At 36.2% G+C, this 15,477-nt stretch overlaps 1 protein-coding gene across 4 annotated transcripts in view; it reads right to left on the reverse strand.

Moving 5' to 3' along the window:
- si:ch73-63e15.2 (protein strawberry notch homolog 2) overlaps positions 1-15,477 on the reverse strand; it is a 46,728-nt gene that overhangs the window by 25,635 nt on the left and 5,616 nt on the right. For 3 of the 4 annotated variants that reach the window (XM_047805746.1, XM_027169649.2, XM_047805750.1), the window contains exons 2-4: positions 8,766-8,928; positions 8,151-8,224; positions 3,083-3,191 (exon numbers count right to left, since the gene is read on the reverse strand). In XM_047805746.1, the coding sequence (XP_047661702.1) occupies positions 3,083-3,191; positions 8,151-8,224; positions 8,766-8,873 (291 nt within the window). In that variant the 5' untranslated portion in view covers positions 8,874-8,928. Of the gene's footprint in view, positions 1-3,082; positions 3,192-4,089; positions 4,126-8,150; positions 8,225-8,765; positions 8,929-15,477 lie in introns of those variants that run through there. The other variant, XM_047805754.1, reaches the window with a different exon arrangement.

Below are 15,477 nucleotides of genomic sequence, written 5' to 3' on the forward strand. Positions count from 1 at the left end.
CAATTGGATGATGAGAACACAATAAAACCTTCGATTGCCAGGAAGGAAATGTAAGCAAGTGAGCAAAGTAATGCACCCTTTATGCATTGATGGCTAATTTCACGGTACTTGTGACCAGCAACAATAAAGGCTACTACTACTACTACTACTATGCATTCGTAGACCAGATTTATATAAAGAATAAATATAAGATATAGAAATGTACTGTGAATGCTCACAGCTCACAGCTGATGGAACCCCTTCAGAGCATAGTTTCATAGGGTAATAAAATAAAAAAACCTGAATAAAACACGAATGCTAATTTTGCTAGGTTAATAAAATGAGAACAAATATACCAATACTAAAATGTAACTGACTCCATCCAGGGTGTATCCTGCCTTGATGCCCGATGACGCCTGAGATGCACAGGCTCCCCGTGACCCGAGGTAGTTCGGATAAAGCGGTAGAAAATGAGTGAGTGAGTGAGTGAGTAAAATGTAACTGCTTTGCTAGCTACATCCTCTACACAACACAATATGAGGAAGTACACTGTCTCAAACGAACAACAAACTAGTCACTTGTGTTTTTAAGTCTCTTCCACTGTGTGTGTCTGTGAGAGAGAGAGAGAGAGAGAGAGAGAGAGAGAGAGAGAGAGAGAGAGAGAGAGAGAGAGGGAGATAACAGGGTAGTGTGATCTTTCCTGTTGGTCAACATGGTCAGGATTAGTCACAGCACAATTATGATCTCATTTCGTCAGAGTTCATATCATAGCTGAGAAAGATAGCTGCATGGACTGACGTGGTCTTTACCGCCACAATGAAGCTATAAACAAGGATTTTAGGTCATACATTTAAAGGTCACACACATTCATACGACACATCTGAGGATGTGAATAACCTTTCTTCCATTATTGGTTACGTCTTAAAACCAATGTCCTGGTATTACTGAAGGACAAGTCAAGCAATTTTTAAAACTGGTTTGCAAGTTCAGGGGCGCGCAAGGAAAACATTCTTTATATTGATAGTGAGAAAAAAGGACTTGTTGAATTCCATTATTGCAACATAAAAAAAAAAAAAAAAAAAAAAAATTCTATAACAACAGGGCATGGAACATTCCATACCACCTAATATGACATCCTAATGTAAATGCAACTGCAAAGTGATTTTATGCCTCCAAAGCTATAACAAAGGCTAAAGTGCTCATCTTTATTTCCATCTTTATAACTGAGTTGAATTAATCTAATCCATCACCCTAACATTACATACTAAGTGTTTAAAGCATTAAAGCTATGACACTATCTGTAGCTGTTTAGTGCCTCTAATATCTGTATCCTGAAGTCTGAGTGGGTGTGTCCTAAACCAGAAGTTCCAGTTCAACTCACTGGAAAAAACCTAGAAGTAGAAATCCTGTCAGCGTGGCCTGTCTGACTCTGCCATGACCTTAACTTCAGATACGTCACTCCAGAAATGAGCGTACGTTAACCCACTCGCCCAAAATAAATACAAAATACAACCTAATTTTAACTACCCCTGACCAGACAGTACGGATGAACACACATGTGGTTCACACGAATGTATTAAAGCTCACTCACACCCGCATGAAAATCAAAAACCTCTTCAGATAGCACAGCATTCTGTTGTGTGCAGTGGGATACAGTGCTGATTGCAGGTGTACATACTCCCAAGATGCTGCTTAAAACCTCATCAGGAGATGAGAGCAATATTACATCTAGATGTTAGTGTTAATACAGTCATGTCTGTAAACCACTCGTAATACATGATGTCATAGCACATGTGGCCAATCACAAGTACCACAAACCTGCACTACAGTTATGATCCTGAGGGTGAGTTGCACGCCTCTACAGACATAAATGCAGGTGGACACCATCCAATCAGGACACAATTCAGACACATGTATAAAACAAACAATCTAGAGTAAAAAGAGTCAGTGATTCTGTGGATTAGTAAAACTATTATTAGATGAATATGCTGAAGCATGCATGCTTTGAATAAGACAAACAAACAATTCTGAATGAGTTTACTGAGTTTCTTGTGGATCAGGTACAAGCCTCATACACGTATCACACACTATAATTTATTTATTTAATGAAATAAACAAATAAATAAAAAAATCCATCCATTAAAGAAGAGACGAGAAGCAAGAAATTCAAATGTACGTATTATGTAAAATAATGCACAGCAGTCAGAAAAAAGGCTGAATGAAAGTTACAAGTGCAGGATGAAAACTAACAGGTTAATTATTATTCAAATTTCAGATTCCAGGCATTTTCTGGAATTTGTGTAGAAAAACAAAACAAAACACGAAACAGGTGCTGACTTGTGAACACACTCTTTCATTCAGTCAGCACATCAATAAGAAAAACCAGTCCAGTCACCAACTGCTTTGTAAATAATAGCTTTCTTAAACACAATCATTAAAGTGAGTCAAATCCTGTAAAACTGCTCTTATATAAGCTATCAATCACTACATGTACAGTCTTAGCTCTGTACAATTTCTAAACCATGTTCTATATTATATGCTCAGAAGAAAAATATGCATGAAATATGCATAATCAGCCTTCAGATCCAGAGTGACACAATAGGAAAGCATTCAACCATCCACTCTGATATCACGCGAGTTCATATCCCAGTAAGCACAGACCCAGTCATGACCAAGAGCCAGCAAAGCAAAACAAAGCCAAGAATCACTTACTTTCAAAGCCAGACTCGATCCGACTTAAATGTCAAATGACCAACCACATTTTTTTTTCACAGACTACAGACAAACCAGCAAAATCTTTGTAAATCATAAAGATAAGATTCTTTTTCAAACCTGTGACTGTCTTGCAAACTTTTTCAATCCATATCCAGTCGTGCTAAAAAGCTCACGGGATGCAGTGTTCAAATGTTTGTTATGTCTCTGTCTCTGTTGAATGGAGGATCGTACAGTATACATGGAAGTGCAGAGTGCACAAAGCAATTTTCAAGGTCGGGGTAAGCAACAAATGATGCTGAAATGTAGCCTGATGCTGAAAACTGTCACTCTGCCAACTTTCTTTCCTTCCAATTACCCCGGTTAAGTGCATAAAAAATTCAAAGCTTACCTGAAAGAAGTCTTCATTGCAGGGAAAATTCAACATATCACCGAGATCAGGAAAAGCGGAATGACTGATATCCATGTGCATCTCTGGAGTGATGCTGGAACTGTGTTGCCTAAAAAAGTGGATGAAAGATTGGTGAGAAATTAAAGGTACTTACGTAACATTTTCAGTCTCAAATTCAGAATCAGAATCAGAATCAGAAAGGTCTTTATTGCCAAATATGTTTTCACATACTGTACAAGGAATTTGTTCTAGTACAGGAGCTCCACAGTGTAAGCAGAATGGCACTGATAGGGCATGAACGGTGTACAGTGGATTATAAAGGCAGTTTACCGAACATGTAACACCTATGCAACAAATATGTTAGGTCTACTTCTCTAACAATACATACGCTTAAGGGGAATTACCACAGTGATGTGAAACTATTCCTGTGAATCAGTAAATTAGGCTGCAAACTACTCGTCCTTATTCATTATAATATTACAGAGTAAGAAAACGTGCATGTAAAATAGTGCAAACATCACACACCTCATACAAAAGAGGTTTTGATCAGACTATACTGTGTTTTCATCTCAAATCATGTTTTATATGTAATTTGTGAACCTTCACACCCTAACACATCTACAAATCTAACTTTTCTGTCTTATTCATGTCTCATGAGCATTCAATATATTGTGTCTAATTCTAATCATAATGTAACAACACACTATGTGTCAAAGGTTTTAAAACACCACATGTAAATGTAATACCTTACACTCCCTTTGTCTGAGTCTGTTATTAATTACAGTTTTTAAACACTCATTTGGATTTACCTTGTACCTTTACAAACACTATTTGATCAAAAGGGCTATGTTGCACACTATAGAAATTTAAAATGAAAAAAAAATTAAACCAAAACTATCATGATAAGGGAAGAATATATACACCAAGAAGACTCAATGTGTTCTCTAGAAATTAAGAAAGTCATCAAAATAAAAAGAAGAGGACGCCTAAGAAGATCAGATGCCTACCTTTAGATTTGCCTAAATGCATAAACACCTCCCTCACTCCCTTAGTCCATGACTAACTCTAGAGCCTTTCAGCATGTGATATACAATAATTCCCTACCTACCGAGTCATGTTCACGTCATGTGACTCACTTTCAGTTCTTCCTTTTCAGCCTCTCCTTAATGGGAAAGCACCACATTCTTTTTAAGGAAATTTACGCTTTTCTATTGCTCTTTGCAGCAGAACTTTTCGTTAGTTAAAATAAAACGATAATAATAAAAAAGACTATTTAAATGCCCCACACTATGAGTAATTTCAAAACATAAACCACTACAGTGGGCTTAGTTTCTGTTTGACCACAACACACACACACACACACACACACACACACACACACACACACACACACACACACACAAAATGAGTAATACTTAGTGATAGCTACCGAGAAATTCATTAGAATTTTGAAAAAAGAAAACAGAGAACAAGATGAAAGACACGAATGACGCTTTTTATAGAATCAAACTTTTCCATGATCCTCAGGATTTAAGCATCTCAACAGATTATTTTATTTTATTTTTATTGACAGATGTAATTATTAAACCTGATTTTTCTGCAAATCTGTAAACTTATGTTGGTCTGATAAGTGTGTATAATGTCCATCAGTCTTCTATCTCTTGCCTCGATCACTTAAATAGCTGATCTACCAGTCACCTGTATCTCCAAGACAGCATGCACAGCTAACTTTGCAGCTTGTGGTTGCACTGCACCTATTGAGTCCCTGTCTTTCACCCTGCAACTCTTTCCACTGCTGGAACATGATAATTCTTTAGATGTAATTAATGATAGGTTGATTAATTAAGATTAGACACAGGTTAGATTATTTAACTCAGCTCATAGACAGTCAGAAAGAAACACAGAAACAGAATGATTATTCATTAATCATGTGGTAAGTACTAAAAGGTACAATAGTCAATATATTTGAATTCTTACTAGAACAAATAATGTAAAAATTATGTAGAAATGATTTAGAACGCTCATTATCAGTTTATTTTTGTTTATTTGTAATTGGATTGGCCTCTTGTCAGTCATTTTATAAATTATGCCACCAACACACATGGCAATTATATCTGTTCGGTTATGAAAAGAGAGCAATAAAACATTATGGGCCTTTTTACACCTGGTCACTTCATGTGTTTTCTCTGATCCGATAGCTATCTGATTTAAACTGTTTTAAACAGATAGCTATCTGATTTAAACTGTTCCATTTAAATTAGGCCACATAAATGCTTCTTGGCGAATCGGATACTAATCCGATCTTTCTACTCCCGCCCAAAATGCAAATATATTTTACCTCATTTCCGGGGTAATTGAAATGGAACACGCTTTGGTGTATGCGGGTTTCAGAATGCAATCAAACAGAAGACGAAAAAACTTGTTACGAAGGTTATGCTACAAAAAACAGCATTTACTGTTTGCTGCATTTTCGCTGGCGGCAGCAGTGCATTTTAAGACCCAAAGAGACACCTGGGTAAAAGATCACTTGCGAGTGATGTACTCCCGTTTGGGAGGAGTATAGCGCTGATGTATGTGGCTTGAACAACCACATTCATTTGCACGTGTCCAGTTTCATCTGAAATGCGTCCCAGACCACCTTCTGAAGTGTTTTAAATGATCGGATTTATATCCGTCTCGAAAACATTTCGGAGGGCATTTAGACCAGGTCTTTTTACGATCAGATAGCTATCCGATCACAGAAAATGCACGAAGTGACCAGGTGTAAAAAGCCCCTATGTTAGTTAGTGGGCAGCTGTGGTTACATAGTGGAACTTACAAACTACTTTTCGATAGACAACTGTTTATTGTGGCCATAATGTCACAACAGGAACTAACTTGTTTCCCAAATGTTCCACATCATTAAAGGTAACTCTCACTTTTGCACACTCACTGACTTTCAGTAACCGTTTTACCCTGATCAGGATTCACAGAGTGGCATTCTTAAAAAAAAAAAAATCATTGGCAAGGTGCTGTGGGTTAAGAGAATTAAAACACTACAGAATGTGCTGTTACAGGACAACTATCAATACTGGGGCTGCATTACACCATCCCATTGTTGATTACTTTCCTAAAACAGCAATCTCTCTTGTGGTTTATGGGTTTATTCCTTACGTATCACCCATGCATAATGTAAAGGCCATGAAACGAAGCAAAGAATAAATGATAAAATATTTTCCAACCTGCCATCAATGTTGATTTAAAAAAAAGATTAATACAAATCACTCAAATCAATTATTTAATTTACAGATGTTCAGTTTGTTTGTCTTGAGAATATGATCGTTTATGCTCAGTGGATTTGTCGGCCTTAATGGTTTTCTGTTTTCCTACTGCAGGACAAGCAGAATTCAAATTAATTGGAAAATTAGAACCACCACAAGTCTGTAACTAAGTGATTCTACCAGAGACTTGAGTGTTTGTAGTGGACGAGAGTGGCGCTGAGACGAAAACCCCCTCTCCTGATCTGATAGCGACACTGCAAGCCTGGCATAAAGCCACGACTTTCCATTAATACAATACCAGCCTCTTGGCATGGCTTTGCATGCCTCTGTAAGCCTGAGAGTTTCCCGGAATGTTTTGGCCATGGACTGTGTAAAGCCAGTACCCTTTCACTACCTGGCCTTGCATGACACTTATCTCATGCTTCATCACAGACTCACAAAGGAGAAAATCTAGCCTGAAGTTCCTTAATAACACCTCAATGTTTGAGCTGGAATTAAAATTGAAGTCAAACATTTTAACAGGACAATAAAATAATAATCTCTTTAAACATGGACATTTTCCAAGAAATGAGTCACAGACAAATAGGAGCAATTTCCCGTCTTGAGTATTTATAAAAGTTACACACAACAAAGACGGAGTAATTACAAAGAATACACAACATAGATAATGAATTTAACATGAATAATTTTCCATATTTCTTATAAAAAATGTTTACTAGAATATATTGATGTCCCTTTTACCCTTACACTACATGCACTTTACTCCTTCACATGCTGTTTTCCTCCTTCATACCATAAAAATGGACTTAAATCTGAACATTTTGTTCATGCTATTCTTCCAGTAGAACATGTGGGCAGACAGGATGTAGCATTCAGAGTGACGCTATTTGTTATTCATCCTAAAACTGAGATTGTACTTTTACTGGTGTGATGAACAAAGAAACCGTTACAGGCATACAATCCAGATCGCCCACTCAGAATGTTCAAATTTACTCAAGTGGATAGCATCTTCAGCTTTTTCTTTTAACACTGAATCGTTTGTGCTGAGCGGTTGCAAAAACAAAAACAAATAAAAAAAAAAACCCCCACAGAAATCAAATAGAATATTTCACACCGTCATTTTCTTATTAGATGTTGCTTCTGATTTGCAGGTATGTGATCCAATATTTCACATGACTGCAAGGTTTTTAACTCACAAATACATGAAAAACAGTTGGACCTTTGAATTACAGAAATATCAGCATCATATTCATAAACTCATAAAGAAGCCGTTTCATGTGGCTTTTATTCATGGTGCTTCTAAATTCTCCTTTGGTCATGTGCTATAACAGCAGCTGTAATTCAAGGCTAGTTTGTTATTGTTTCTATAGCTACAATTCATTCACATGGAATTGCATGGCAAGTTTACCCCATACACTAATTATGACTAATTGATACACAAAACAAGGTGTATGTTGTTATAATTATAATTTATAATTATAATTTGTTGTTATACAAAGAGTATAATTGTTGATATACTGAACCTTGTGAACATTTATGTCATATTCAAAGAGGGAATCTCCAATGTGAGTGTTCTGTTACAGTGGAAAATTCTTCAGGAGATTGCGTGTTTTTGCAGTTTCTTGCTGTTTTTCTGTCCATGGCCACATTTGCAGCAAATTTTGTAACAGGTATTGTTATAAGGACAGAATATGAGTTTGCTGTGCCACAGCAGAAGCTGTGTTTGAAATCTAATTAAAAAAGTCCTACAATGGCAATGTAAATGCTGAAAACAACCCAAAGATAATAAGATCCTATAGAGTACTTACTGACTCCCAGACTGTGCAGGCCAACAGAGGTTGAAAGGTGTCTGTGAGAAACTCCATGGTGTGCAAAGTGGAGTCTGAAACAGAATTCATGCTTTCTTAGATTAAGGAAGTGAGAATGAGAGTGATATAGTCATCACTGCTAATAAGTGCAGGCAAAACAAATACATAAATCTTGGTTTCCCTAATTTTTTTTTAATCTCTGGTGACTACTTGCCTACTGAGACTAAATGGTCTACAGTGCCATTATAAATAGAAAATCATTAGCCTGAACGTGTAATTTTTGCATCCTTTTGGTCTGCACTTTTTATTTGTACGCTCTAATATGGTTTTAAAAAAGCTTTGTAAAAGCATTTGCCATGTGCCAGAAATCTTGTGCTGAAAAGTCATATTTTTATAACATTTCGATCAATGCACATCATTGTGGTGTACACAAACGGATACTATATAAATACCATTCTAAACATATTGTGATATCACAGCACACCAACAAACCTTTATTAGAAGTATTAAAAAGTATGGTTCCAGTGAACTTTCTCCATGCTCACTCTACCAGCTCCCAGCATTTCCAGAAACAGACAAATGTGTAACCAGCATATAAACCCTGTGAAACATTACCTCCATAGCAGAAGAGGCCAGGCCCAACATTCCAGTATCCAGCTGAGTTCCCTCTGTATGAGAACAGTTCTGCCCTTCCATGGCAGAGGAAGCAGAGAAAAACGGCATCAGGTCAAAGTCAGGAGCATACTGACTGACCTATATGTCTTATGTGTGCCATGTCCTAGACACAAACAGAAAAACATTGATCAAACATAAAGCAAAACCAAAATGTCACAGTGGTATAATTAGACAGCTGATGTGGCTAAGGGTGTGGAACTTTTTAGCCTCTTATTTTTCTATTAAGGGCTAAGCAGCAAGTGGTAGTAGACTATGTTTATTAGTAGTACAAGAAAATATGCCTTCATCAAGAAAATGGAAACACACTATTACAAAGGGAAAATTCATTAAATCTTGCTAATTGTGGGTGGGTTTACATGGGAATTAGTAATTCTCTTTTTATTGGTTTATCAAATCTGTTATTATAGTTATTCAGTGCACATATACCATTATACACAATAACTACATAGAAAAGAGCTGTCCTATAACATCCTGTAACATCAGTAGATACAGCAGGTATGTAGAAGGATATCAGATAACTGACTCACGTAGGCCCATTGTGAGTAAATGCATGAGATAAGTTACCACATAACCAAAATGCTTGTACCTTTCAAATTTCCTACTCGATGTCTTAGTATTAAAGCAAATGAGAATATATAAAATAAATAAAAAGGAAATGGAGTGTGTAATTAGGAAGGAGGAAGGGAGTCCCTCCAAAAAGCTTCATAGTGAGTCAGAAAGAAGAAAAAGATCAAATCTGTAGTTAAGGGTGAAACCACAGAGAGGAATGTAAGGGGAAATGTTGAGCAGAAGGCATCTTTGTACAGGTTTGTTCTGTCATGTGACGGCTCTTAGGCTTGCTGCCCAGCAGCTATAGAGCAAGAGACTCTGTGAGAACAAATACAGGGCCTGAGACAGATACAGGACATTAGTAAAAGAGAATCAATTTAGCCCTAAAGAACATTAACCTGTGAATGTGTTAAAATCTCTCATTTTGCTTATGGTTGAAGGTAAGCATGATTTGCACCACTATAACTTTACCCAGATGTGGTTCAGAAGAGTTTGTATAAAATAAAGAAAAAAATAAATACAAATCAATTGTATAGTGCTTTCAACAAATCATGACCCTAGTACAGAGTTATTTAAAATCTAGGATATGCCCCACTGACTAGGTGAAGGGTAAGATGGAAAATACAAAAACAAACAAACAAGTCTGTAAAATGCTTGCTAACATTTATGCTTTAACTTTTAACTGTGCTGGAATGAATGAAAAAAGGCTGTTTTTTCTAGAAGAAACAAATGAGCCAATCAACATTTGTGCAGGAGTTTTGAACTATTACTTACTATTGATATCAGAATCAGAATCAGAAGAAGAATCAGAATATTAACTGACACATCCAAACCCTTTCTCCAACTCTCACTAACTCAACTAAACAGATCTACAATGAAGTACTAAATCGAACACCCTAAAAATAATGTTAACAGTCAGAGATTTGCTCTCCTTTTACAGTCTGAGTTTAGATAGAACTAAATCGGTGTATATAGACAAGGTGCAAAATAACATTTCATGCGTGAAAATGAATAAAATATTTCCATTTGTTCATTCACTGTGAAAAGGAATGGGTGCATATCACTGGGAAGAGATGTTGTCGAACAGCTGGAAAAATTGGGAAGAACCCATCATGATGACCTCCAGTGTAGTTCCTCCCTCTTCTCTGTAATTGTTTACCGTGAGTCTAATGTCAGCACTGTGATGATACGCAGGCTTTTCAACACACTAGGATTCCACCACCAGTTTTGTCTTTTCACTATTAGGCTTCAGGGTGTTTTCCCTGCACCACAAGTTCTTTACCAATCCCGCTGTACTTTGTCTCATTGCTATTGCAACTCACAATGAAGTAATCAGAGAACTGCAAGTGGCATGAGCTGTTATTGTGTGTGTGCTTGTGTGTGTGTAATTTATTAGCTAGTTCATAGGTAGTATTTTTTTAATTGTGTATATTTTGCTGCGATTTGTGTTCTATTCAAGAATATATATATATATATATATTTATATATAAATATATATATAAATATAATATATATATATATAATATATATATATTATATATATATATATTCAAGAATTTATATATATAAATAAATAGGTATGTATGTATGTATGTATGTATGTATGTATTTATGTATGTTTACAGGTTTCAAAATATATTCGTTTTACTTTTCCACACTAAAAGTAGCTTTCTCTTTTTCTTTGCATTGTAGCAAAGAAAGTAACAGTGCTCTGTTTCAGTCCTTGGGGTCATATTAGGGTTAAGTGCCTTATAGCCAAGAGCCAGCCAGGAGTGGTCAGAGAAACAGAATCAATCCACATTCTATAGCACACCAGTAACTGAACCAGGACTACCATGTTGAGTGAAATATTATTTTGCTACACATCTCGATCCAACCATCACAAGCCTAGACACAAATCTTCAAAGTGCTCATCAGGCCTCCAACAAGCTTCAGATGCTCAGAGGGTACATTCATGTATCTGCTGCCTGACACTTCCCAGACATCACCGCGGTTAACACATCACACTAACCAGGTGTCCATCTTTCCCTAGGCCCATTTTGTAGGGCGATCAATAAGCTAGTGATCATTACTGGGCTGCAGAATGACCTCTTCCTGTAAAACGCCATTATCATTACAGGAAAACCTATTGAGCAAATACAGTAAGTAGCAGAATTATGGCCACCCGTGAGAAAGATGAAGTAAACAGCCATAAATAAGGGGCCTGCAATCCAATACTGTATTTAATTTCAGCCAAGTTGTTTTAAAAAAATGATACTGAGCAAAATTCATTTTTTTCCATTGAATCTAAAAGTGGTTTTCAAATTTTAAATAAAAATAATAAAATAATTATGATTACATAACAGGCATCTTACAAATCTGCACATTTGATTGTTTTGTTACTATACAAACTTAGATTCCATCTATCTGTCCGTAGTAAATTGACAACCTGATGTTAATATTGAGTCAGGGGAACAAAAACTCAAACCAAAACATGATGTTCCTAATCTGTTATGAGCCGCCTCTACACTCTTGTAAATACTCACAGAAATTTTCTGTCGAAGCTGTTCGGATCAAATCGGCTGGAAACGGACATGCAGTGCTATATCTGCACACCAAAAGCGGTACAGTCTGGTACAACTTTATCTTCAGCACCATGCATAATAAAAGAGAAGCATTTACCCTTATGAAGGAAGCCTCCCTCCCGACAGATTTTTTCATCACGTAACTTTAAATAATTTTGCAGTGGTATGAGTTTGTTTGATATAAAAAAAAATCACATCACAATACTTTTAGACAATACATTCCTACAATATGTGTGACAGAATATACGATTGCTAGGAGTACTGTTGCATTTGAAAACAAAATTAAATGAGTTGGAAAAATAAAAACCATACACTTTATAGTTATAAAATCAAGTTAGAAACTTAGCATGCAATCAGAGCTTGTATTAAATTTAAAAATTAAAAAAAAAAAAAAAAAAAAATTATATTATATTATCATCTTGGCCTTTCCTATGCAGTATAATAAGAAAAAGCATATGGTAGTGTAGCTATGATAAATGTTGCTGGTTTGACAGGAAAAAAAGTGTGTAATGTGTTGAATAAAACCCTGAGGTATACAAATCAGTCATCTAATTTTTTTGCATGTTCCATAGAGAAAAAAAAATATTTTGCAGCTGGAGAAGTTTGTTCCAGGTCAGAACCCCTGCACCATATTCTGTCTTTTGGTTACCAAAAGACTAAATGTATGTACAGCATTTGGTGGTTCTCTGTGTTTTCTGTGGCTGTTTCTGGAGATCTGAAGATTATTCTAGGACCTAAGTGCATCTGACATTCTGACTGACTCATGGTTCCTGTTTCACATGCGTCTGATCCTGTATGATATTTGTCTGCCCAATACCTTCAGTCTTCGAGAAGTAACAACACAGCAAGTCACTGAAAAACCCACACTTATACCAGTGTGAGTTACACATTTGTGGTTTTTCAAAAAAAAAAAGAATGACGTGTTTCTACAGTTTTGTGATAAATGCTCCAAGTTTTCAAAGCGCATGCTTTGTCTAATCCTGAAATTAGAGTATAGAGAAGGGGCTTTCCATCCTGTGTTTCTTATTTTCCACTCTAGAGTTAAGCCCCAGACTCAAATTCTGTTGTTTTGCAAGTGGTGTTAGCAGCAGGAGAACATGGAAGTCATCCAGAGTGACTGGGAATCTTCCCTATCACAGCTCAAAGCTCAAGTCGAGTCAAGAAGCTTTTATTGTCATTTCAACCATATATAGCTGATGCAGTACATAGTGAAATGAAATGCTTTTCCATGACCATGGTGCTACATAAAATGACATAAAGCAACAGACCTAAGGAATAAAGTAAGTTTTCCTAGCCACAGGGACAGGAGGACATCTGGCCATGAAGAGAGTGCAGGTTTAGTTTAACTAAGTCTGAATGGCACATAAAATGTGGCTGTTTGTGTGTTTTCACTCACTCACTAGTTCAACAATTGTATCTTAGGTGGAGCCAGTAATCTTTATGCAATGATAATAAATGTTTCAATAGATTTCAATAGATATGATAATCTAAATTATTCAGCTGTGAGGCAACACTATTCAAACCTGAGTGCAGGAAAGGTTCTCTGGTCCACTCATATTTGGTGGTCTAGTGTTCTCTTCAAGTGAATTTATCTGTTTATTTGAACCAGATATGAAAATGACCTGCTCAGAAGGATTGGGTGAAATATAATATATGAAGGTTACATGTCATGCCCTGTCTGTTTCAAAGTGGTTGATGTTACAATAAAAACCACCTGACTAGATGTGCTGCATCTTGACTGTTCCTGAGAAACTGAGTAACATATTCACATGTGAGAAACAGGCTCCGTTTCTCTTCTGTGTAGAGGTTTCATTCTTTTTTTTTTTTTTGAACAGGTAAAATAAATATTTTATATAAACTGCCAATAAAAAAATCAAATTAAGTGATTAAAGAAAACAACATTAAAGACCTTGCTGACTGGCAGTTAATCATTTCAGACCTAAATTAAAGTCTGAGTATGTTACACATTGTGGAGCTAACCATGCTAAATTATTCCTGTCATACAGAAGGATATACAGCATCCTGAGCAAATGAAATATTTATGCATTTATAAAACTGGAGCTTGCTAGTTTGCCTGAGAAGTTAGTGTGACAACACCTGGTACAGTTGCTGAAAAATTAGCATCAGGGCTCAAGTATGAGCAGAGGCCAATACAATAAAAGATGATTTATTAATGGCTATGGAAGTAGACATGTTTACAACTTTTGAGTAGAATCAAGTCCTGATTAATTAAGATGCAGAATTTATATATGTGATTAAATACAATTATATCAGTTCATGCAAAAAAGACAAGCTTGCATGAATATTATGTTCTGTGATATATATTTTAGTCCTATTTATTTTAATATAAGCACTAATGAGTGTGTCTTGTTCATGGTAATTTACACTGTCTTGGTTTTTGTCCACTCTCTCAACCTTGTGTCGTTTCCCATGGGATGCCAGTTCTGAGGCACAACCAAATGGCCTGTGAACTTTTCGGGCAAAATAATGAACATTAAACAATAGCAGGCCTCCTACTTGTATCTCTGTTTTTATTCTTATCTTTTTTTAGAACATATGACCTGTTCATTCTGAATAATATATTTTTTATTTGCTGTTGAAATGTTCCTATTGCACACAAATGTTTATATGTGTATAGCCTAATGCGCAATATTTTACCTTGCTAAAAATAATCTAATTCATGACCATGTTATCAAAAACATTTGATGTAGCTATGATAAATGTTGCTGGTTTGACAGGAAAAAAAGTGTGTATTGTGTTGAATAAAATCCTGAGGTATACAAATCAGTCATCTAATTTTTTTGAATGTGTTCCATAGAGAGAAAAAATTATTTTGCAACTGGAGAAGTATGTTCCAGGTCAGAACCCCTGCACCATATTCTGTCTTTTGGTTACCAAAAGACTAAATGTATGTACAGCATTTGGTGGTTCTCTGTGTTTTCTGTGGCTGTTTCTGGAGATCTGAAGATTATTCTAGGACCTAAGTGCATCTGACATTCTGACTGACTCATGGTTCCTGTTTCACATGCGTCTGATCCTGTATGATATTTGTCTGCCCAATACATTCAGTCTTCGAGAAGTAACAACACAGCAAGTCAGAACCTGTTTCTGTAACACCAACCTGTAAATTATTAGAAAGTTTACATAAATGTTTTTTTTTAATAAACAAAGGCTATCCTTTCTTTATAGCTTTCAGTCTCTTCACTTCAGACTCTTCGATCTGTCTGGGTGGGTAAATTTTTACAGTTTATTTTCCAGCCATCAGCAGCAAATTCAATGCCTGTGAAATGCCACTGAAAGTAAAACAAAAGATGTGCCAAAACATCTAATTAGTGACCAGATATGTGCATTCTGAAATACAGTATTTTTTGGTCAGCTTGAGCTTTTTTTTGTCTTTCCCCTCCTTTACTGCTCTTGGCCCAGTAACAGCTTCTTCCTGACCTCAGTGTGATGTTCCATTTTGGGTCACAGACACCAAACATGCCTTGTCAGAGCCTGCAGTCCGGCTCCAGGCCACAGAGCCAGTGCTTGACCCCATG

This window comes from Tachysurus fulvidraco, chromosome 2 (genome assembly GCF_022655615.1).
Source record: "Tachysurus fulvidraco isolate hzauxx_2018 chromosome 2, HZAU_PFXX_2.0, whole genome shotgun sequence".
Taxonomy (NCBI): Eukaryota; Metazoa; Chordata; class Actinopteri; order Siluriformes; family Bagridae; genus Tachysurus; species Tachysurus fulvidraco.